This window comes from Manis pentadactyla, chromosome 11 (assembly GCF_030020395.1).
Source record: "Manis pentadactyla isolate mManPen7 chromosome 11, mManPen7.hap1, whole genome shotgun sequence".
Lineage (NCBI taxonomy): Eukaryota > Metazoa > Chordata > Mammalia > Pholidota > Manidae > Manis > Manis pentadactyla.
Genome location: NC_080029.1, coordinates 79,647,768 through 79,670,986, shown reverse-complemented (window position 1 = coordinate 79,670,986; position 23,219 = coordinate 79,647,768). Strand labels below are relative to the sequence as shown.

At 44.0% G+C, this 23,219-nt stretch overlaps 2 protein-coding genes and 1 long non-coding RNA gene across 4 annotated transcripts in view; 2 read left to right on the top strand and 1 right to left on the bottom strand.

Moving 5' to 3' along the window:
• LOC130679544 (uncharacterized) overlaps nucleotides 1-10,368 on the bottom strand; it is a 29,322-nt gene extending 18,954 nt beyond the window's left edge. The window contains exon 1 of the long non-coding RNA XR_008992550.1: nucleotides 10,252-10,368. This is a non-coding gene — a long non-coding RNA (uncharacterized LOC130679544). The remainder of the gene's footprint in view (nucleotides 1-10,251) is intronic.
• METTL17 (methyltransferase like 17) lies at nucleotides 10,345-16,035 on the top strand. Its single transcript, XM_036880621.2, has 14 exons — nucleotides 10,345-10,500; nucleotides 10,625-10,778; nucleotides 10,867-11,001; nucleotides 11,883-11,964; nucleotides 12,206-12,287; nucleotides 12,598-12,671; nucleotides 13,088-13,182; nucleotides 13,531-13,601; nucleotides 13,792-13,899; nucleotides 14,164-14,232; nucleotides 14,931-14,981; nucleotides 15,218-15,310; nucleotides 15,534-15,718; nucleotides 15,793-16,035. Exons 1-14 carry the CDS (start codon nucleotides 10,420-10,422, stop codon nucleotides 15,896-15,898), a joined length of 1,386 nt encoding a protein of 461 aa, XP_036736516.2. The 5' UTR covers nucleotides 10,345-10,419; the 3' UTR covers nucleotides 15,899-16,035.
• A 1,056-nt stretch (nucleotides 16,036-17,091) lies between these two features.
• Nucleotides 17,092-20,515, top strand: SLC39A2 (solute carrier family 39 member 2). Of its 2 annotated transcripts, none has more exons than XM_036880603.2 (4): nucleotides 17,092-18,538; nucleotides 18,727-18,857; nucleotides 19,080-19,130; nucleotides 19,579-20,515. In XM_036880603.2, exons 1-4 carry the CDS (start codon nucleotides 18,421-18,423, stop codon nucleotides 20,209-20,211), a joined length of 933 nt encoding a protein of 310 aa, XP_036736498.1. In that variant the 5' UTR covers nucleotides 17,092-18,420; the 3' UTR covers nucleotides 20,212-20,515. The 2 variants fall into 2 exon arrangements, with proteins under 2 accessions (XP_036736498.1, XP_057344028.1); XM_057488045.1 differs by having other exon boundaries at nucleotides 19,085-19,130; nucleotides 19,579-19,679.
• Nucleotides 20,516-23,219: the final 2,704 nt, after the last annotated feature.

Sequence of the window (23,219 nt, the reverse complement as noted above, 5' to 3'; positions counted from 1 at the left end):
AAGTGGTATGTCTTGGCCCCTACAATACGCACTTTCTCACATGGGCATGCATACATGTGATTTTCTCCCTCCTCTCAAGACTACCCTGCTGAACAGTGTTGTGTGCACAAGCAAATATGCACAATGGCAGCTAGTGCCCACCAATGAGGGATGCTGAGTGGGGTTCTTCACCTCCTCAAGCTTTTCCACAACTTAAAAATATCAGAGCTTTAAGATATGGAAATGACCTAAATGGCCATCAACATGTAAATGGATAAAAAAGGAGGTGGTATTTATACACAACGGAATAGTATTCAGCCATGAGAAAGAATGTCCTGCCATTGACAGCAACATGGATGGACCTTAAGGGCATTATGCTGAGTGAGCTAAGTCAGACAGACAGAAGACGATACGGTATCACTTATATGTGGAATCTAAAAGAGTCAAATTCATAAAAAACCATGGATGGGATGGGAGGGGGGAATAAGACTGATGTTTAAAGGGACAAACTTGCAACAGGTAGTAAGCTACAGAGATCTGATGGTAGTGTAATAATTTAGACAAAATATTGCACTGCAATTGTCAATCTTGGTAAATAAAACTTATCCCAACAACTATAAAAGAAGTAGAGCTATGCAATGCAGTAGAGGTGCTCAATATTGCTACAAAAGCAATCATATTACAATATAAAAATATATGAAATTAACACATTGGACACCTTAACTTTACACAATGTTATATGTCACATATAATCCATTTTCTAACATCAGAGCTTTTAATAGTCTTCTATCCTCATACTAAATTCATATGTCCTTTCTGACACCCAGCTTGGCCTTTATAAAAATGAATGGCAGGAGACCAAAGAAAATGTCAATGATGATTCATCTGGGAGAAAAATATTATTTTATCAAAAGCACAGGTTCCCTGGATGGTATGTATTACCAACCAGCCTTCTGAAAGATGACAAAGAGAAAACTGAGTTATCGGAAAGGGTGCTCGAGGAAAGAAGTGGATTGACCTCATAAAAATTAGTCCTCTGTTGGTAGCATCTACTGAAGCCAGAGATGTATTTCTTTACTTGTTGCATCTTCACTAGGCTCTCTCTCCATAGTACCTCAGGCTGCACATTCCTTCACTGCTTTGCAGGAATTATTAACCTTTGCTTTCTTTTCTGAAGCTCATTATTGTAAGCAGTGCATATGTTGATTGATAAACTGCATGTTGCAGAACTGATACCAGGTGTGAGTGAACATAAAACACTCCAATTTTAACATGTAATACTCCAGGATCGACATGAAACATGCCAGGACCGCCAGATGATGCCAGAGGGCCGAAATCAGGGCATAACTTCAGAACGTTTCAAGACCCACACATTTCTGCCCTAACCCCCCACATTCTCTGGCTATCGTATATAAACTGTTCCTAGCCTCAGCAGGGCTCAGCAGGGCAAGGCAGAAATGGGAGTGCTCCCCTGACCTCTCCTTGGGCTGCCCTTCCGATAATAAAGCTTTCTCTGCTTCAAACTTGGTGACTCAGAGATCCGTTTACTGTGCATTGGACACGAATCCAGATTTGAAACACTACCTGGAAGAGTCCAAAATCCCAGGCAAGTGTGCAGTCCTCATTGTAACAAGAAGAGGAACCTTGTGCGGCTGGAAAAGACCTCTGAACATCTGGCTTCAGGAGGCATTATCTAAAATTTCATTTTCACTTTTTTCGTAATAAAAAGTAACACCTATTCAAAACAGAAATGTTAGAAAACCAGAAAAAAACTGTAATCTCACAAGCGAAAATAAATTCTCTTCATAGTTCTAAATTTTAAACCAATATTTTTTCCGATTATATCTAAACCTAAAATGTGTGATACGATACAGATTATTTAATGCGCCACTTCTTTTTGCCTAAGAATATAAGGGAATGTTTTCCCAGTCCCATAAACTGTCTCCTAGAGCGTATTCTATAGCGGCAGCACCGCTTTCCATCCTACACTGGTGCCATCACTTACCTTTCTCCTACTGCTGAGGATCTGGCATTATCCCTGCTGAGGACAACAGCCTGAGAGCTGATAACTGTGTTCAAGATTGTGCTTCCATGGTGGTGTCCTTTCCCAAGGACCTGTTTCAAGGCATGTGATCACCTGGGTGGGGACTTGTTCTCCTTAAACTGCTGGTTCGTTGTTTCAGTTTCCAGTATTAACAACATACCTGCCTGCTGGCAAAACAAAAATGCATGGTCTTCCAACCAAATGCTCTTATTTATCAGCCCACGGAAGGCTATCTGGGCCAGCATAAATGGCTGTTGGTATTTTATAGACAAAAAACGGAAGTACAGAATGGAACTAGAACAACCCCTGACTTATGATGTGCTTGCTTGACTTCACCTGCTTACAGTTTCCTTCTTGTAAAACTTTTCTCAGAGCAAGCATAAAACAAAATGGATGTACTATTCCATAATTTTCCTTTACCTATAAAAGAATAATCATTATGTTCCCTATCTTCTAGATTTCAGAATGGCATCACAGCTTGGCTCAGGAAGTGGTGTCCTCCTGTGGAGAGACATCGCTGCAGGTCCCATCAGAAGGGAGCACTCCCTGTGTTCCTTATCTCCTTGGGGACACCGTGCCTTAAGCCACTCACGTTCCATCACCCAGGTCCTTGAAGTTAATGACAGGGGGTCAAGAATAGAAACTCAATTCTCCTACAGGGACCTGGCCAGCCCAGGTGTGATGCTCAGCTGAGGGAAAGATTGAGTAACAATAGGGGACTGCTTTTAACTCTAAGGCACATGGAGACGAATCACATAGATGCCAATCAACTAATATTGGACACATACTGTGATGTGCATGATTAAGTATTTCTAAAAGATATCTCATCCCACACTACAGTGAGTTTGCTTTGTCAGAAGGCTTTCACCTCACCTTGTCAAATTATAAATATATTATTTATAAGAAATCTCATAAACTCGTTTATATAATTTTGTTTCTAAACTTTTTCAGGGGAGAAAATTTTTTAAGTAGAAAACAAGTTTATATCTGAAAATGAGTAATGTAAACCTGTTTGTTTTTGAGAAGAATTCTGAGTAAGAAGAGATGAGGATCTGGCTCAGGCTCCTGGCTGCAGTAACCCTCAATCCCTGCTAAGTGTTAGCATAAAAGCCTGGGTAGCTGCACCATCACTGAACACTGAACATCGACCACCAGTCCTCCTGCATTTCTAATGAAGAAAGTTGAATTTGGTTTTCTACAAACGAGGTTCTGCAGTCTTTGAGGGGACTCCAGCCTCCCTGTACAGAAATGAGGAAGAAAACCTTACAGGGGGTGGTCACTGATGGGCATCAATCTCTGGGCAGCAGCAGCAGCATGGCACTGAGACACTGACTGTTCCTGTTGATTTCTGTCTGTCCCTATTGTCCCACCCTACACATTTGCTTGCTCCTTACTTAGCTAATTGCCAGAAATAAATGTAAATGTTGGATTAATCATGTGTGTGTGTGTGATAAATAACATTTTCTGAAATCCTGAACCTAAGGATTTTAGTTTTAACCTTGAGTTGTTACTGTAGAGGCTAAGGGCAAGGTGCCCCAAAAGTGCCACATTGGCTTCTGAATTATGTCTACTTGAAAGCAAACAACGGCCAGAGTCAGAAAACAGCTTTGACCCTACCTCCTAAATGCCTAAAAGAATTTAAAGGATCTGCTTCAGGAAGAGCTATCACTACAGATGACTATATTATAATATAAACTAAGGGTGGTAGACAAGGAAGAATTTAGCAAAGTCTGTTTGTTAAAATTCCTGTGTGTCATTATTCCTGTGAAGCCCAACAAACATTTGTTTACTGAGCTTTACTCTTTCATCTTCCTGTGAATTTCCTCTGATATTCCTTCCCTTTGAAGTCTCAGACCCCTACCACCCTTTCCTTAGTTCAGGAAGACATATATACTTCACTGTCCCTGACCATCTTTGGAATCTCATGTCTGTGTGGAGTCCCCATACATACATACATACATAACTAAATGTGATTTCCTCCTGCTAATCTGTCTCATGTCAGTTTGAGTCTTAGGCCAGATAGAAGAACTGTGAAGGGTAGAGGAAAAATTTCCCTCCCCAGCATTACTCAAAATAACACACATATCCTTTCTTCTTGTATTTCTTGGCTGCGAGTCCTTGAAAGTCACAAGAGTGGTGTATGGCTGCCTGATTTTACTCAACTTGGTCAGTCTAGGGAGTCTTTGACACTCTAAGAGAATTCTCCTGTTCTTATCCTCCTGTTGACAACCATCACTCTGAGCCCAGAATCATGTTTAAATGCATTCCTGCAACACAGACATCCAACCACCAGAAATGTGCAAGGCCTACTTGTGGCATTTTTCACTTGGTCCCCAAATTTACAAACAGGACCTATTAACCTTAAAGGGAACATATGCCTATTTTGGAATATATTAATAATTTGATAACTCCTCATTTCAACACTCCTAAGTGTTAGTATACTTAACAAAGCTTAGCCAAATGCCAGGAATCTAAATATCTAATATTAGTATGAATGCTAATTCAGTTGATATTACACTGTCCTTGATTACAGGGCAGAATAAAGGATCATATATTTTTCACTTGATTCCCAGAGAATCAACCTAAAATCTACTGAGATTCCAAAAATGAACATAAACCACAATACAAAAAATCAGTAATCAAAGACAGAAGAAACATTCTTTGGTAGAAGGTTGGAAGCTGATTTTAGATATAGAGATCACAGAGTTCTACAATAAGCAGAAGAAAGAACAACAAAAAATGGCCTTTTGGAAAACCTCTAAAACATAACAAAAGAAAAGACATTCTGAAAATTCCTAAGTAGGAAAAGCAGGCCACTAAGAGAGGAACACAGGCAATAATAGTCCATGGAATACTATTGAAAAAATAAAAACTACCCCATAGACACCAAGAAAGGGTTTGTCAAAACACACACAGACACACATAGACACACAATAAAGTAGTACCATCTGTCAGAAACACAGTGTATTTATTATGCCATAGACCTCTAAGTGGTATTGTGACCTCAATAGGAAGAAAATATTATTCCAGGAACAAAGGAGTAGAAGCAGGAATGGTTTCACACCATCGCTTCCACTGATTTACTGGAAATGTTTGTGCTTTCATCTCTGTGACTCTGGGCTCTGCTGGTCCAAAGACCGAGGTCCTCAAAGGGGATATTCTCCTGCCAGGTGACACATCAAGGGTCTCACAGAACTACTGCTGCCAGGACACTTTAGATTTCTTGGTTCTAGGGACCAGCAGATGAAAAGAGGAGTCACCATACTGTCAGGGCTCAGTAACCCTAGTAGGCAGGAGGAGGGAGGGCTGCTTTCACATGGAGGGGACAGGGAACTCATGGGGAACACAAGTGATCTACTGGAGTGCTCCCTGGAATTCCCATGGTCCACTGTAACCCTGAATGTACACACTTAGCAACCTCATCCTGAGAAAGATATCACTTTCAAGGGTTTGGGCCCTTTTGGAATGAAGATTCGGGTCATAACACCTGTTAAGCCACCAAGACAAGATGACTTGATAACTGAGGGTGAAGGGAAATTAGAATGGGTAGTAAACAAGGGAGCGGGTGGGTACCAGTTCAGCCCAGAGATCAACAACAGTAACGCACTGTAGTTTGCCTCACTAACCTCCTTCTTCTAAGCTTCTCCTGAGGAGCAGAGGCGCATAGGAAGCTTGAAGGGATTCTCCCAGGAATCTGTCTGGAGAAGGAGATGTAGGGCTGCTATTCAAATGTACTACTCAGATCTCCTGCTGTGGGAATCATAATTGACCAATGGACCCAACTGCCACACTCCGAATCTGCTACGCTTCCTGTGGGCTGCGATCAGGGACTGAGTGTGGCAGGGATTGCAAGTCAGGCCCACTTCTGTGAAATGCTAGACTCCTCTGATGGCCATCTTGGGCTCAAAGACTCCCCATCAGCCTGGCTCAAACTTCCTAGACCTGTGCTTATCCAACCAGTTTTCCTTCCCTCCCTCTTTGACAGATCAAAGCTGCACTGCAGTCTCACAGCTCTTCCTGTTTCTTCTGGTTTCCTGTCCCTCTGCCCTCACAGGCCTTTCTCCCAATAAATTTCTTACAAATCTAATCCCATCTTAATGTCTGTTTCACTGAGAAACTAAACCAATATAGACATGCCCACAAAACAGATTAAAACTGTAACTCATGATTTCAAAACAAGGGAAGAAAACAATCCAAGACATGAAAGAACCAACACTCAGCAAAGTTTGAAAAAAAAATCAGAAAAAAGGTGACATATTCAGGAAAAGTTAAAAATAAAAAGTAAAAATAATTTAAAGGATAAAGGGTAATCTAGAAGACACACAAAAACAAAACACACACACACACACACACACACACACACACAATAAATAATGCCTTAACAGAAGATATTTAAAAAGGAGAACTTAAAAAGGAATGAAGAGATAAAAAGGGTGCTATTTGGTATCTTTGAGAACAAAATTTCTTAGGTGTCCCAAAAAACTTATTTTAGTTGCTTCACATCTTCATTGCTAAATCTAATTATTAGCTATTTCCCTTTTTCATAATCTCAGCAGAGAAAACCAGTTGGTCATTACCTATCTCCAGTCAAATTATCCAAACCTTCCTCAGATAATCTTTCAAACATTTCCTTTACTTAGTTGGAGGCAGGGGCATTTCTCTTTAATATTGCATAGTTTCTCCACAACTATATCTATGTTTTTTAAGTAGAACCTCTAATTGAAAATGCTACCCAGGTGAAGGTATGGCTAGTATTGATATGGCAGAATTCATGGATTAGGTATGAAATGGGCTCATCTGTGTTCCAGGGGGTTGTGACCTGGTCAAAAGATTCGATTCTCAATGGTGTCTATCCTGTTGAGCTTTCCCAAGTATGGAAACAAAAAGGGGTCACTTTATTAATATCATCAAGAAATATCGATTCAGCATTTTCAATGTACAAAACATTGTGTTTACTGTTTTAAGGACATCCCTGACCTACGAAGAAGGTGGTGGGGAGATTTTTGTCTTGTTTCTATAAACAATACTCTGGATTGAGAAAAAAGATATAAATTAAGTCTAGGTCACCTCTTGAGATTTTGTGTTACTGAAGGAGGGGGAAATATCCCACTTATGCTAATCTCAAATGAAGAAAGCCACATCTATGTTGGCAGTTTGGTAGGAAAAACAGGAGGAACATTCAAAGACACACCCAAGTTCTCCAGCTCCATACTTCTCAGTCTCCAGTGCTCAGTCTCACTTGGCCCCAAATACCCCACTTTCAAGTCTATCTTGGAAATAACACAGGAATTCATAATAAAAAAACTGTAATGTGATTACCCCTCAACTTCCAGTAATACATATTATAACACTAATAATATAATAAACATATTGAGCTTTACTTTAGGCAAGACATTATCTCATTAAATTCTCACTCTAATAACTCTGTGATATAGCAACTACCATCTTGTTGCTCAAATTCAGATTCCAGATGCCAAGCATTTTAGCTGTATGTTCTGCTACCTCCCTCTGACAAAAAATAACATAGCCTATATACCTGAAACTAATAGGATACTGTATATCAATTATACTTCAATAAAAACACAGCCAACCTTATGCTGTATATCAATTATACTTCAATAACAACATAGTCAATCTTATGCTACAGCTAACCTACAGTAACAGGGATATTTTATTTTGCTGATACTTGAGCCAGCAATCTAAAGGGAAGCAAAATGTCACAAGAAATGAAGCTAAGTGTGGCAGTGTAAGTCCAAGCGGGGATGGGAGAGGTGTACCTGAAAGAGAGGAGAGAAGGGAGAGGGGAATTTACAACTGCTGTCCTGAGCACCCCTCAAGTCTCCTTCCTGAGTATTCAGATTATAAGGCAAAGGTCTCCTTTGTTAGAATGAAAACTTAAAAACCTAAAGGCAAACCAGACATTTAACTCTCTGAACCAGTACACCTTCTGTATTTTATCTCATAATTATCACAGTTGGACTTGTAGCAAGGGCAATGCTTTTACTTATCCAGTCACAGAATTTCTATCTCAAAAGGTTAACACACACTCCACAGCTGAATAATGTATTTGCTAATGGAATCAAGGTTACAGCAGTAAGTTGAGTTTGTTTTAATGCCACATGTTAATTTAACACTTCAGAACATTAAGATATTGTTCTTCTTAACTGGCTAACTTACATTCCAAGTACCAAGAATATGCAGTAGGGCATATGTTCAAAGGTGAATCTCAGACTTAGACTGCCTAAATTTAAATCTCGTTGTCACTAATAAGCTTTGTGTAATCTTGGACATGATAGTTAACCACCTGAAAGATACAGTTCCCTATACTGCAAAATGGGCTTAACAGAATCTATCTCATAGGATTGCGGGGACTAAATGCAGTAGTATTAAAAGTGCTTGCCATAGTACCTGGCATATAATGTTCCAAATGTCAGTTATTTATCTAAGAAGACCACTTTGATATGAAGAGAAACTAACATGTAGAAAACATACACTCTATTAACTATTCTGTTGCCTTTGGTCACCTGCATCTGGTTTTTCTTATTTTATCTTTCCATTACTGCACTGTACCCTTTCCACCCAGGAGTCTTAAAAAAAACCTCAAGACTCCAGAGTTCTCTGGGAAGCTCCCTGGACCAGGCCTATGTGACGCGGAAAAGCTGCTCAGCATGGCCCCACATGGCAACCACACAGGAGACCCCAACCAATGCTCTGGGAGCCCTGACACTGGACAGTGGGACACCCTAGCCCATGCCTGCCTGGCCTCCAGCCAACCAGCCAAAAAAAAACCCACCACACATGCACAGTTTACCAGGGCATGTTCCTACACAAGGCCAAACCTTCAACACTGGAACAGGTAGCCTTTTCACCTAACCTACATAAACAAGCATACAGGTCAAACAAAATGAGGAGACACAGGAATATGCTTGAAACAAAAGAACATGACACACTGCAGAAAAAGAACTAAATGAAATACAGTTATGAAATATAACTGACAAAGAATTTAAAATACTGGTTATAATGACACTCACCAGACATGAGAGAAGAGTGGATGAACTCTGTGAGAACCTCTACAGAGAAAGAGAAAAATTTTTAAAGAACCAATCAGAGATGAAGAATACAACAAATGAACTGAAAAATACACTAGAGGGAATCAACAACAGATCAGAGGATTTGGGGGAATGGATCAGTAAAACGGAAGACATAATAAATAATGGAAAGCATTCAAGCTGAACCGCAGAAGGAAAAAGGAATAGAAAGAAATGAGGATAGATTATGGGAACTCTGGGACAACATGCAATGTCCTAACTTTCACATTAAAGGAGAAGAATGAGAGAAAGGGACAGAAAACTTATTTGGAGAAATAACAGCTGAAAACTTCACAAACCTAGGGAAGGAAACAGACATCCAGATACAAGAAGCACAAAGAATCCAAAACAAGATGAACCCAAGGATACCCCAGACAAGACACACAATAATTAAAAAGTCAAAGATAAAGGTAAAGAGAGACTCATAAAAGCAATGATATACAGGCAAGGAGCTACCTACAAGGGTAACCCCATGTGGCTGTCGGGCGATTGTTCAGCAGACGCTCTACAGGCCAGAAAGGAGTGACATGATATATTCAAAATGCTAAAAGAGAAAGACCTACAAACAAGAACACTCTGTCCGCCAATGTTATATGTTATCATTCAGAATTGAATGAGACAAGGAGCTTCTTACATGAACACAGGTTAAAGGACTGCACCACCACCAAACCACGCATTCAAGAAATGTTAACAGAACTTCTTAAAAGGAAAACGCCATACCTAGAAGCAAGAAAATTATGAAAAGAAAAAATTTCACTGGTAAAAGCAAACATGATAAAGGTAGTAAACCAATCACATAAAAGCTAGTATAAAAATTAAGAGACAAAAGTTGTAAAATCAATCACTTCTAAAAGTTACGGGAATCACTGAATTAAAAATTGTTAGACATATACAAGAAACAACGGAGGAGGGGGAATTAAAAAACAAAAGACCTCATAGTTTTCCAGAGAGAAAAGCAAGGACCACAAACAGTAGATACAACGAGAGAGAGAGTCTCCGCCTATCTTTCGAATTTTTCTAGACACCCAGGAAAAAGAGGTGTCTCTCCCCTTCCGCGCGCTAAGGCTACTGCCAACGCCACCTCGAGGCCACCTCGGTGCCCGCAAGTTACGACCCAACCGCGGTCCAAGTCCCACGCACCTACGTTTGCCCCAAGGTGAGGGACGTTCCATTGTTCATTGGCTACTAGCAAGCACTCGCTCTCCTCATTGGCTGATACTGACATTCCACAAGGCCCTTTTCGCCGCTGCGAGTGAGACTGAGGGTCACAGGCACCTACGTTTCCGTTTCCGCTTAACCTCCGGTGCCATGGCGACCGCCAGGGACCTAAGCCATCTGCTGACATTTGGCAGATGGCGCCGGGGCCTTGGAGTGGCTCCCCAGTCCCGAGTGAGTGCCTCCTTCCCCTGCTCCCGGAGAGGCTTGGATCTCGGGAACAGCGCTCTCGGCAGCCCCTCCCTTAGCGAAGGCCCTTCTGCCCCGCGATTTGCCTTCTCTTCTCCCCGGCCTCTAGGCGCTCGCCGCCCTCGTCCCTGGTGTATCCCTGGTGGATAACAAGTACGATTTTCTGGGGAAGAGGCCCCATCGCCGGCATCCTGGCATCCTGCAGCTGCCGTGCGTGCGGCTGCCGCCAGCGTTGGCCGACGCCGCGCAGTTGCGGCTGCTGGGTGAGTAACGGCCGGGCAGCGGGGACCGAGAGGAGGCGGGCGCTGGGCCTGCGTGCCAGCGACGCCGCCTTTCGTCTTTGGCCCGTAGAGAATTCGATGCCCGATGTGGAGAAGCAGGTGCAGGCGCTGACCAACTATCTCTGGAGCCGGCATTTACCTGTAGAGCCAGAGGAGTTACAAAGACGCGCTGGACATCTTGAGAAAAAGTTCCTGGAAAATCCAGGTAAGGCTAAAGAATAGAGAGAGAGCAGGCCAAATTGATATATCGGTGGGATATGAAGAGCAGGAAATAATTTCAGTCTCTGAAATAGATACTGCGTTTTTTTTATTTGAATTTCTAGCCAGGCCAGTTACTAACAATGATGCCTCACCGAGGGAAGGTAGCTATTAACGAGATGCCCTTAGGGCTTTGGTAAAGGTCAGCGAGTGCGTCAATACCGTGTCAAGATCTAGCTCTTTGGTTTTTCCTCCAAGTCCACTGGATGAGGACTAACTTAAGTTTTTATTCAAGTGAAATAAAGTCCCTGTATGGCGCCCTGTCCTGTCCTGAAATCCTCTTCAGAGATGGAAGAGTAAATGTAATTCGTCGAGTTATTTTTCTCACTGTGAGTTCCTTCCTATTACAGACCTGTCTTTTATCTGTTTTGTATTCCCTTGAACTTCCTTCCCACAGTGCTGGGTTCACAGTAGGTGCTCAGTGGATAAAGTAGTACTGAACTGAACGCAGTCATGAGACTTACGATTGTCAAGCCCCTTTCCTCCCCTAAGGAGCCTTGGAGATGCCACAGTCTTAAGTTTAGGCAAGGAAATCCCCAAAATACTGTCCTAATCCTAGCCTTTAAATCTTTACCATGCTTCCCTTTAATATAGAACGAGACCTGTGGGATAGTTGAATAAACTCTTGTTAGAGGCAAAATACTATCTGAGACATTGTGGTGGTGGTGGTTGTGTTTCTTGCCTGAAATTTGCCTGTAGGTTTGGCTTCTCTTAAGCTTTGAGACTTTTCCAGAAAAGGGGATTAGGGGGTGAGGGCAGTACATCCAGATATTGACTGTGAGGCCTGGTCTTCCTAGGTCCTCACTTATGTTCATGTTTTCACCACAGACACATCTCAGACAGAGGAGAAACTCTGTGAAGCAGTGCTGCGTGCCCTGCGCAGAACTACCTACCATTGGCAGGAACTGAGGTGAGGGGGACTGGAAGGGCTGCCCAAGAAAGAAAAGTTTGTCTTAGAAGGAGAGTTGGGGAAGTACGATAACCAAAGCTGCCTGGTTTGTAAAGTTCCCCGGGACTCTTCTCTGTTGAGGAGTGAAAGCACTGAGCTGGAAGAGCCCTTGGGCCAAGAGTTGATTTCCCAAAAATATCTAAAGGTCATTATGGGGTAGAGGTTATTTCCCAGTGGGGGTGACTCTCTGATTTTTCTGCAGCTACAATGAGGGACTGAGCCTGGTGTATATGGCAGCAAGACTGGATGGTGGCTTTGCAGCAGTCTCCAGGGCATTCCATGAGGTAAAAATCCCTTAGCTTCCAACCAGAACTCTGTTACCATCAGTTCCGTTGTTAATAAAGTAGGATTCTGGAGTAGGATTCTTGGGATATTGCATGTCCATTTTTTTAAAAGGCTCTTTTTATCCTGTGAAAGCACTTTCTTACCCAAGAAAGGTTTGTAGTCACTTGTTTAAGAGCATCGTATTCTGTAAGGTATGTACATTAAATCTTGAAAGTCATTATCATATCATCTCCTCTGTCACGGTCTGCTATTCATATATATCAAGGTCTTAAATAAGTGACCACTGTGAGGTGTTGTATATTTCTTCAGATCCAGGCTCGAATTCCAGAGTTCCAGCCACAAACCTTAATGGACTTTGGCTCGGGTACTGGTTCTGTTACCTGGTGAGTGTCTTTCTTTGTCTCTGTCAGTTCTATTTCCAGAGAATGGAAAACGAGAGAGAGTCGGAAGATTGGTAACTAGAATGTGTCTTCCATCAGATTAGGCAAGGCATAAGAACTTAAAGAACGTCAAGTGAAAATGGACTCATGTTTAGAAAAACAAAAAAAGGAAAGGATTAGTTTGGGACATAAGTTTCACATGTCAAAATTTTTTTGTCTACAGATAAGTTTTGAGTCTGTGTTTTTTTTTTAAGAGTTGCAAATGAAGTAAGAAAATAGCATTATTAGTTTTTCCAACTATGTTATGTTATTTTAACCTAACACTCTGTTTCCCCAGGGATGGAGTCTGGGGAAAGAGGGGTCTCTTATAGGGTGAGCCTTTGTCATGAGAACTGGCAATTTATATTTTGCCATCTTAGGGCTGCTCACAGTACTTGGGGCCAGAGCCTCCGTGAATATATGTGTGTGGACAGCTCAGCTGCCATGTTGGATTTGGCAGAAAGGCTACTGAAAGGTGAGAACGAGACATAAGGGAGGGCCTCTCCAAAGTTGAAGGAGTGAAAAGGCAAAGAAGTACTCAAAAGGGTGATTTATTGGTGAAGAAAAAAGGGGACAAAAAGTTAAAGATAAGTCTGCTCTCCTTCCAATGTGGTCAAGTGGAGGGTGGTAGAGACCTTTTCTGGATTGGTTACTAGTACAGATCAGCCAGTATTCTACCTGCCTTTTTAAATATTCGCTTATCCGTAGTGTATCCCACACTCCCCTGGAATTTTTCTTTATTCTTGGGGCAATGTTTTTATCAGGTTATCACCTCTGTTTATACCTATATACTCATTTGCCACATGTCTACTTTCCTCCACAGGTGGTTCAGACTCTGGCAAGCCTTACATTCCAGGTGTCTTTTTCAGACAGTTTCTACCTGTATCACCCAAGGCAAGTGGCAATATTTAGAGTATGCTAAGTGTGGAATTTGACAGATGGAAAACTGTGGTCTCAGCTTTTGTAACCCAGCATTGTGTTAGAAGATAGAAGAAAGCAAAAGAAATTAAGAGGGGTGGAACTTTGTTGTATACTTGGAAAGGGGAGCTGTCAGGTCTGTCATGATTCTGTTTTGATTCTTCAGGTACAGTTCGATATGGTGGTGTCAGCCTTTTCCCTAAGTGAACTGCCCGGCAAGACTGAGCGCACTGAGGTGGTCCAAACCTTGTGGCGCAAGACAAGTCATTTTCTGGTGAGCTGAAATCCCTTTTTCCCTCCTGGTTTTAAAGCAGCTGCCTTGGTTTTCATGCCTTTCCTTCTTTCCATTGGAGTTGTCTTTACTCTTGACCATTTTTCTCTCGCCTGCTTCCCTTTGTCCCTCTCTTAGGCTCTCCATCCTTCTTATGTATAGTTCCCATTTCCTTTAGGACCCCCACTCCACCTGTGAATGTTCGTTCTGACATTTATGTTTTCAGGTAACTCAGGGCTTCTGCTTATTTTCCATTTTTGTGAACAGATATTGGTAGAGAATGGAACAAAAGCAGGGCACTGCCTTCTCATGGATGCCAGGGACCTGGTCCTTAAGGTAGGGTTCTTTCCCCTTTCACCCCACCCTATCTGTCACCAAGTAACTGGTACTCCCAAGAACTGAAAAGACTCTGTCATACAATGGTAAGGGTGATCCTCTGGATATTAGGCATATAAAGTTATTACGATACACATAGTAGTAGTTGGCAGACTCGGGCCTGTGGATGAAATCTGGCCTGTCACCTGTGTTTGTATGAGCCACGGTTATTTGTCTGCCGTCTGTGGCTGCTGTCCCACTATAAATCGCAGAGTTCCATAGTTGGAATAAAAAGGAGATTTTGCCTACTCTCTGGGCCTTTAAAAAAATAACTTTGCTGATTTAAATGATATGGACCTCGTGACTCTTCCTGAAAAATAAGTTTGCTGACTCCTGATCTACCACAAACCATATTCCCTCATTGGGGCAGTATCAGCAAGTGTATAATCATAACTTTAATTGTCTTCGAGTGGGATATTTTTGAGAGTAGAGGTTTCAGACAAGGGAGCACACCATACTATGTGCCAAGTTCCTGCCTTTCTCCTGCCACAAAGGGAAAGCTCTTTGTTTGGAGTATTAGAGAAACAGCCAGCTTACCTCAAAGAACATAGTTAATAATTACCAGAACTGAATGTAAAATTGGTCCTCAGTTTACTGAGTGCAGAGATTGGGTTATAAAAATAGGCCCCTTAGGCCCAGTTTAATTTTTGTGATTTCAGGGAAAAGAGAAGTCACCTTTGGACCCTCGACCTGGTTTTGTCTTTGCCCCAGTGAGTATTACCATGCAAAGATCCGAACTCAGCTGTGGCCAGCAAAAGTGAGAGGGTAAAACTAACCCATCCGCCACTACTTTGTGTTCCCCTCCAGTTTCTTTCTTCGTGGTCCCCTGGCTCTCCCTACCTTCTGCTCCCAGGCTTCCTTACCCCCAGCCCATATCACTTTGAGTTTTTCAGTTTTGATCTGTGGTTATTTTGTCTTACATCATGTCTTTGATGTGTGTTCACAGTGTCCCCATGAGCTTCCCTGTCCCCAGTTGACAGCCTCTAAGCCCCTGGCGTGCAGCTTTTCCCAGGCTTACCATCCCATCCCCTTCAACTGGGTATGTACCCTGGGAATATTGCAGCAGGGCAAAAATAGCCTAGGAAAGCAAGATGAAAAAGAATCAGAGATGGGAGGAGCTGGAAAAATTCAGAGAGTAACCTGGAGATTTTAGGGCCCAAATGTGCCTTATTTACAGAATATGAAAAGGGCTGTAGAAATGAGGGTCAAAAAGTCTTTTCCCATCTCTTTTCCTCCAAACAGTCTTTATATTTCTATCTCAGAACAAGAAGCCAAAGGAGGAAAAGTTCTCGATGGTGATCCTTGCCCGGGGGTTTCCAGCGGAGGCTAATCGCTGGCCCCGAATCACTCAGCCTGTCCTTAAGAGACCACGCCATGTGCACTGTCACCTGTGTTGTCCAGATGGGCATAGGCAGCATGCTGTGATCACAGCCCGCCAGCACGGCAGGTACAGAGGGTGTGACCAAAATCAGTGGGAGGCGGCAGGAACCTGCAGCCCACATGGACCTCTCTGTTCCACAGGGACTTGTATCGCTGTGCCCGTGTCAGCTCCTGGGGAGATCTCTTACCTGTGGTCACACCATCTGAGCTTCCTCCGTCCCCCGCTAGAGATCCCCCTGAGAGCTGACAAGGGTGTGTGACAAGTATTTTCTTTGAGTATTTTCTAGCCTACCAAGGCTGAAGCTACCTGGTTTCCAGAATGGGAGTGCTTGTGTCCCTATATATATTTGTTTGAGGTTTTAATAATAAAGTGTTTTCAAAGAATGGAAATGGATCTTGTGATTCTTAAAAGGTGTGGAGGTCAGTTGTCATGGCTTAGCCTGTAACAAAGAGAATTCTCAGATTTTCAGTGCCTGTCTTCCCCCACAAACCTCCAGCTCACCCTCTCCTGTAAGAATACTGCTGCTTCTACCAGAGACCAGGGCTTCCCAGGGAAGTAATTTGGAATGGTGGGGAAAGCCACCCCCAGCTCTCTGAGAACTGGCTCAGCAGGTCTCGGGGTTGTTGGGCAGGCCACCTGCATAGGGGAAACAGCAACTGCCTAGCCTCTATTTTTTCTCTCTCCTTTCCGTCTTTCTCAGGGTTCATCAGGCCTCCCAAAGTTTCATACATTTCCATGAGAGCTGATCCCCATCAGGACTGAATCTCCCATCTCCAGCCCTGTATATGCAGGCAGGATCCTTCAGTTTTCCTGGGTCAGTTCTCAGCTTTACCCTGAGCCTTGCTGTTTCACAGCTAGAGCAGCTTTCCTTGTTTTAAAACTCAGCCCTCTCCCACAGTACAGACACGCCCTAACTTAAAATGGTTTGCTTAGGATTTTTTGACTTATGGTGGTATGAAAGTGATATATGTTCAGTATGCTAATGTCCTTCAAATTTTGAATTTTTTCTTTACGCAGGCTAGTGACATACTGTACCATATGCTGTCACTGGTGCTGGGCAGCGACAGCAAGCTGCAGCTCACAGGCAGCCATGCCATACCCAGTGTAAACTACTGATACACTTAAACCACTCTGCACCCGTAAAACCGTCGGATTTTTCACTTTCAGTACTGTATTCAATAAATTACATGAGATATCCAATACTTCATTAAAATAGGCTTTGTATTAGATAATTTTTTCCCTATAGGCTGAAGTGATGTTCTGTGCACTTTTAATGTATGCCAGGCTTTGCTATGATGTTCCATAGGTTAGGTGTATTAAATGCATTTTTTACTCCTTTCAACGTAACAATGGGGTTATCAGGATGCCTCCATTGTAAATTGAGGGAGATCTGTATATGTTATTAGGAAACCATCACAGTCAAAAGTTATAACTATCAGTGTTGTAATACTAGAAATTGCTTTTGGCAGACAGTAGAACAGCATCCTCAGACCTTCCTTGCCTTGGAGTATTAAAAAAATTTAACACTGAGACAGGAGTGCAAGGAAGCAGTGCACTTTATTAGAGAAGTGTGGACACAGACACCTTGATAGAACAAGGTGGGCTGCTCAGGAGAGACCACTGCGAAGATGAGGGTGGCTCCTATTAGGAAGAGCAAAAATGTTTATTCATATGTTTCAAGGTCATCTAGCATAAATAAGAGGGTTTCAGTTAGCACATTGCAATTGGATTACATGAATATATGTATGTTGCAATGGCATCTTATGTATCATTAGCATATAAATAACCCACAGAGGGAAATCTATTACAATGAGGAAAAAGCAACCATTGGACACCAAATTTTCCTTAATCGCATGTGTCACAAGTTGTGTCCTGGTCCAGTGATTGCCTCTGCAAGGGATCTCTACACCGACTATGTGGTGGCTATAAAACCTGTTGAAACAATAGGTTGACATGAAAAAGGACGTATTGGGAGCCTTATGGAGCCAGTGGTCTGAGTCACAAGGCACTTTGTCAGGACTTAGGTCTATGGGGTGGGACTGGTCTCTACATTTTTTCTCTACCTATCTCAAAATCTCAACTCTCCACTAGACCCTTCCATACCTGGGGCTATTTTTCTGGAGTTACAGGAAAGGGGAGTCCTCTCATCTACTAGTTACCACAAAGTGGAGGCAGCACCACTTCTCAGCCCCGCCTTGTCCTTACCCCCAGGTGGCCCCAAATCCCCTCTGAAAAGGTGCAGGTTCAGGTATCATGATGGCAACATATAAGACAGGGTGAGGTGGAGAGGGTATGGAAGGCTTAGATCAAGTGTCCTGAATGAAACAGGACCAGATTGTCCCCAACACAAAGCAGCTAGCTAGTGGCTACCATAGACCCATTTGGGATTGGACCAGCCACTCGCAGGAACTCAGACTGTCCCCGGCCTTTGGATTATTGGATTAGTCATGGCAATGAAGAGAAGAAGACATAGAACACGGGACTGGGCCTGGCAGGGAGTCTGGAGTTTCCGGTTTCTAAATTCAGGAAGGCGTGAGCGAGGGGAGGGGCCTCCGTGGAGGGGGAAGGTGGGAAACGGGGGCAGGGCTGCAGTCAGCTATGCAAGGCAATGCAGGCAGAGGCCACACAGAACAGGAGGATCCCAACAGCCTCCTGAAACAGGAGGGTGGACACATCAGCTTTCACCACCTAAGAAGACACCATCCTGCTCCAAAGATTGTAATTCCCATTTGTCATTCTGAGGCCTCTGCTTATCCTGTAGCCCAAGGATGGAGCCACTACTAGGAGTAAAAATTGGCTGTCTGTTTGCCCTGCTGGCTCTTACTCTGGTCTGTGGCCTTATTCCCATCCGCTTCAGATGGTTCCAGATTAATGCAGCCACATCAGGTACAGCCCTTTTGCATCTTTGTCCCCCTAAACAAATTCTGACTTCAGCGCAGCACCCTGTCCTGATACCTTGCTCTGATTGTCTCACCGTCCCCAAGCATGGGATGTTGGTTGGGTGCTGCCTGTTGCTCTCTAGTCACCTTTGCCTCCTCATTGGCAACCGGATTGTAACTTGTGTGTTTGACTAGGTCGTCATCGCTTGGTCCTCAGCCTCCTAGGCTGCATTTCTGCCGGGGTTTTCCTGGGGGCAGGGTTCATGCACATGACCGCTGAAGCCCTGGAGAGCATTGAAAACGAGATTCAGAAGTTCATGATTCAGGTGAGCAGCAGAGATGTGAGGCCAGAGGATGAATAGAACCAAGAAAAGAAAGGAGGGAAAGTGATGGGGCCAAGGACATGGTAGAACCCAGGGAAAATGGCAGCTCCTGTGTAGAATGATGATAGCAGCTCAGGCTGGTCTCGTAGGAAAGAGCGGAGCTGAGGGGCAGGATGGGAAGCTCAGCTGCTCCATCCCATCTAACTTCTGCTTTTTTCTTCCTAGAACAGGACAGAAAGTGAGGGAAAAGCTTCTGATGGTACTGACTCAGCTCGTGTAAGTATGTCCCACCAGCCCCCACCTGGAGGGTGAGGAGAACCAGAGACCCCTCTCCCACCCAGACCCTTTGGAGGGGAGTGTGTGAGGAATAACAGAAATCCTTCTGCTCCCCAGCTCAGACACTGTAGAGGGAAGGAGAGAGTCAACCACGCCTTCTGGGTTTATGGACCCCAGAAAAAGCTGTTGCTTTTCTCTTTCATTCTTTCTCCCGACCATTTGCTTTACATCATTTTCCCATATTTCTAAACTTACTGCTACTGTGTCCCTTAATCCCTCTGGGATTCTTATTGTTGCATGTCCTTACCTACTCTTGACTCCGTTCTGTGACCATTTTTTATATTCTAGTAGCACAGCTAACATTCTCTACAGTCTCCCAATCTCACATGCGTGCAGTGTACCTTCCTCCCCTGCTTTCCCATCTCATAGCCCCTCTTTCTGTCCCTAGGTGGAATATCCCTATGGAGAGCTCATCATCTCCCTGGGCTTCTTTTTCATCTTCCTTTTGGAGTCATTGGCCCTACAGTGCTGGCCTGGGGCTGCTGGAGCATCCACAGCATCGCAGGAGGAACTGGGTGGGTCTCAAGGCTTGGGACTCCACAGCCATGGACCTCTACCCTCATCGTCACGGGGTCCCCTTCGTGCCCTCATCCTCTTGCTTTCACTCTCCTTTCACTCAGTGTTTGAAGGTCTAGCTGTGGGGCTGCAAACAACAGTGACAGCTACTGTGCAGCTCTGTCTTGCTGTCCTGGCTCACAAGGGCGTTGTTGTGTTCAGTGTAGGACTAAGGCTGATGCAGGTAGGCACTAGATCACAATGGGCCGTGTTCTCCATACTGTTATTAGCTCTCATGTCCCCTGTGGGCCTAGCCCTAGGGCTGGCAGTGGCTGGAGGAGGCTCAGAAGGGGGACAAGGTTTAACCCAGGCTGTATTAGAAGGTGCAGCAGCTGGCACCTTCCTGTATGTCACCTTCCTAGAAATTCTGCCCCGGGAACTAGCTGCTCCTGAGGCCCCTCTGGCCAAGTGGGGCTGTGTAGCCAGTGGTTTTGCCTTCATGGCCTTCATTGCCTTGTGGGCCTGAGAGATTCCTGACTTTTCTGATGGATCTATCTAAGAGGACTTCCCTCCCCTCAGGAGATACCTCCCAAATGCCTTTGACCCTCAGGCCTTTCTTCACTGAGACTAAGGGACAGACCCTAGGCATTATCCCTATGAACTGGACTCCAGCTCTTCCCACTGTGAGATCCCATTTCCATCTGTGGCAGTGGAAAGAATGTTTAGGTTGAGTGCTTAGAAACTGATAATTGATATAAAGACTATCATTCCAGATTTGACTCTATTACTGTTAATGCTACTGTGGATAATAAAATATCCATTTTGCCCTTGCCCACCAGCCATGCTACACTTAATTTCTCCAGGTACTTCATGCTGCCTGGTACAGAAAGTGGTGGAGTGGGGAGTGGGAAGGGTGAGTGTTGGTACAGTATTTTCTTCTGGAATCAGGGCCCTAGTCATTTTGTCATTGCAGACAACAATGGCCTCCAGACAAGGGAACATTTCTGAAATCCCAACAACCTTACACCTCCTTACCCACAAGTGTCATAAAACTGAGCCAGGGTTTCCAGCAATTAGAGAGGAGAAGTTAAGTAACAGTCACCATGGGGACCTAGGATTTTTCCTACACTAATCACATTCATCCCACCACCAGTACCTATTATCAGCCACCCACCCACACTCTTCTAGCAGATACTTGCAGTCAGGCTAACTGGAGCCTAGTTCCATCTGGATCCAAATTTTCATGCTGAGCCCTGTGGGCCTCTGGACACTATTACTCTTCTTTGAGCCTCTATCCCTTGCCAGCTGCCTTGTGCTGACAGATTAAGAAGTGGTGTGTTTGCCTAGATTAATTGCAGTTTCAGTCTCTCCCAAGGAATGGAATTTTAAACCAACCAATCTGGAATTTCCTAGTCAGGGCTAGAGGTAATCTGTCTGATAAGAGCCTCCTACCTTACCCTAAGGGAAGGTAACCTTGCTAGAAAGAATCCACTCTTTTAGCCTCCTTCTCCTACTTGCTTCTGCCTCTAAAACCTTCCATTTTGTACAACTCCTCAGAGCTCCTTTCTGCTTGCCAGATGGGAAGCTGCACAATTCATGAATCGCTGAGTTAAGCCAGCAGCAGCAGGGTCTTTGGAGAGGGATAAAAGTGCCAGGGTGAGAGCCTGGGATGACTGCTCAGCTTTACCCTTTAGTGGCTTTCCCTCTGCCTGCTTTACCTGCCACTGTGCCTCTGGCCCCTCCCACTAGACCATTTGTTTTTCAGTTCAGGCAATCTGTACAGTATGTGGCTTTTCTTTAAAAAAGTTAAAACATTTTCCCTGCTCAGGACAAATATAAAAACTGATTATCTGGAACTGAGGAGAAGCAGTATGGCTGGTGCCCAAACCCTGACCCATGAGATGCAGGAATAGCTCAGAATCAGTGGAGAAATGGGGAATGAGAAGCTGTGCACTGGGAGCTCAATTACCTTCACCAGTCTGCCCTTCCTAATACTTTCAGTGTGGAGGCCTGAGTGGCCTCACAGGGGCACGTGTCATTCTTGTCTTACTGTGGCTCCTGTCACTTTATGCCTTCCCTGCCTGAAGGACAGTTTCCTGTGTCTTGCCCCCCTCTCTATAGGAAACAGTCCCTTGCTCCTGGCTCTGGGGAATAGAGTACAAGGAAGGGCTGTCAGAATTGGAGTGGATTGGTATGTGTGATTGTGCCAACCAGCTGACACTCTCACATTCCCCCCACTGACCTGGGAGGAACCTGTGGCCATTAGCAAAGGTGAAGCAAAAGTGGTGCTGACAGGAGTATAGCCCCAGCCAGGCCCTGGGCTGTAGGGATACTTAAAGACACCTATTGTCAATTATTTCCTTTCTATTTCAATTTTGTTCTGAATTTGATTTTTTGAATGTCAATATTTGAATACATTCTATAAAAACTTGTCCAACTTGGGGAAAATTCCAATGTGGTTAAAGAGAGAAGTGCAAACAACCTACAGTGCTCTGGGCACTATTTACCCTGACCACACCCCTGGCCTCTAGTCAGAACTGACTTTCACTTCCAGTTAGTCCTAAAATCTCTCTAGAAAGAAGGCATCTCCCTTTCTGGCATTTTCCTCAGCTATTAGAGGAGTGCTCTCTAAAGCTTAGCCTCTCCCTCCTGCTGCAGTTTCACTGTTTTGTGTGTACCTTCAGAGAATCACCTTTTCAAAGCTCTTCGTGATTTCCATAACTTTCAAGCTGACACCACAAGGCTCCTACCACTATATTCTTCTAGTTTTATTCTCCTTCCCATTGAGCCCTCGCTTAGCTATCTTGGGCTTCGTTCCCTAAAGTCAAGGGAACACATTCCTTGAGAAAAGAGGAAGACAGAAACAGAAGTCCTGAGCCTGAGGCAGAGACAAAAAGTAGGGAGTCTGTGGTTCAGCTTTTATGAAGTCACCCCACCTCTGTTCTGAGCCCCTAAGCTCTGATCTTGAGAATGGGCCAGAGCCACAGACCACACACGGTATCAGGCCCCCCTATGTAACTACTGCTTAGAATCACAAGGAACAAAGGGAGATTTACGAAGGGACCTGGGAACTGAGGCAAATTAGGAAGAACCATGCCAACCACAGGGGGGCACTGCATCCCCAAGGGCTTCCCTAGACTGTCAAGGATAAACAAAAGTAGAGAGGTCAGTCAAGGACAGCAGGCCCCCCTCTCCACTGCTCCCAGTAGAGAGCATCTCTCCCTCTACGGAACTTTTGGGTTTCTTATGCAGAGACATTTATCAAGGAGAGACACACACACATCACCACTCACTTCACACACCACCTCCATGACAGGCACATACATATACACCCATGTATGTACACCTAAGTGTAATTTTCTCCCTCTTTGAACACTACCCTGCTGGTGATACCTGTGTAGGCAAATGTGCTAAAACCTGCCCTCCCTCCACAATACACAATGGCCGCTGTCCCTGCCAAAGCTGGGCTGGCTAGAGTTCTTGCCTTCTCTTCATGTTTTACCTAGCAGCTACTTGGTCCGTTAATTCCACCTA

Coding starts and splice junctions, on each gene's coding strand:
- SLC39A2 (XM_036880603.2), top strand. CDS start 18,421: ATGGAGCCACTACTAGGAGTAAAAATTGGCTGTCTGTTTGCCCTGCTG. Junction 18,858..19,079: donor TTCAGAAGTTCATGATTCAG/GTGAGCAGCAGA, acceptor TTTTCTTCCTAG/AACAGGACAGAAAGTGAGGG. Junction 19,131..19,578: donor ATGGTACTGACTCAGCTCGT/GTAAGTATGTCC, acceptor TTCTGTCCCTAG/GTGGAATATCCCTATGGAGA.
- METTL17 (XM_036880621.2), top strand. CDS start 10,420: ATGGCGACCGCCAGGGACCTAAGCCATCTGCTGACATTTGGCAGATGG. Junction 10,779..10,866: donor CGCGCAGTTGCGGCTGCTGG/GTGAGTAACGGC, acceptor TTTGGCCCGTAG/AGAATTCGATGCCCGATGTG. Junction 15,719..15,792: donor ACAGCCCGCCAGCACGGCAG/GTACAGAGGGTG, acceptor TCTGTTCCACAG/GGACTTGTATCGCTGTGCCC.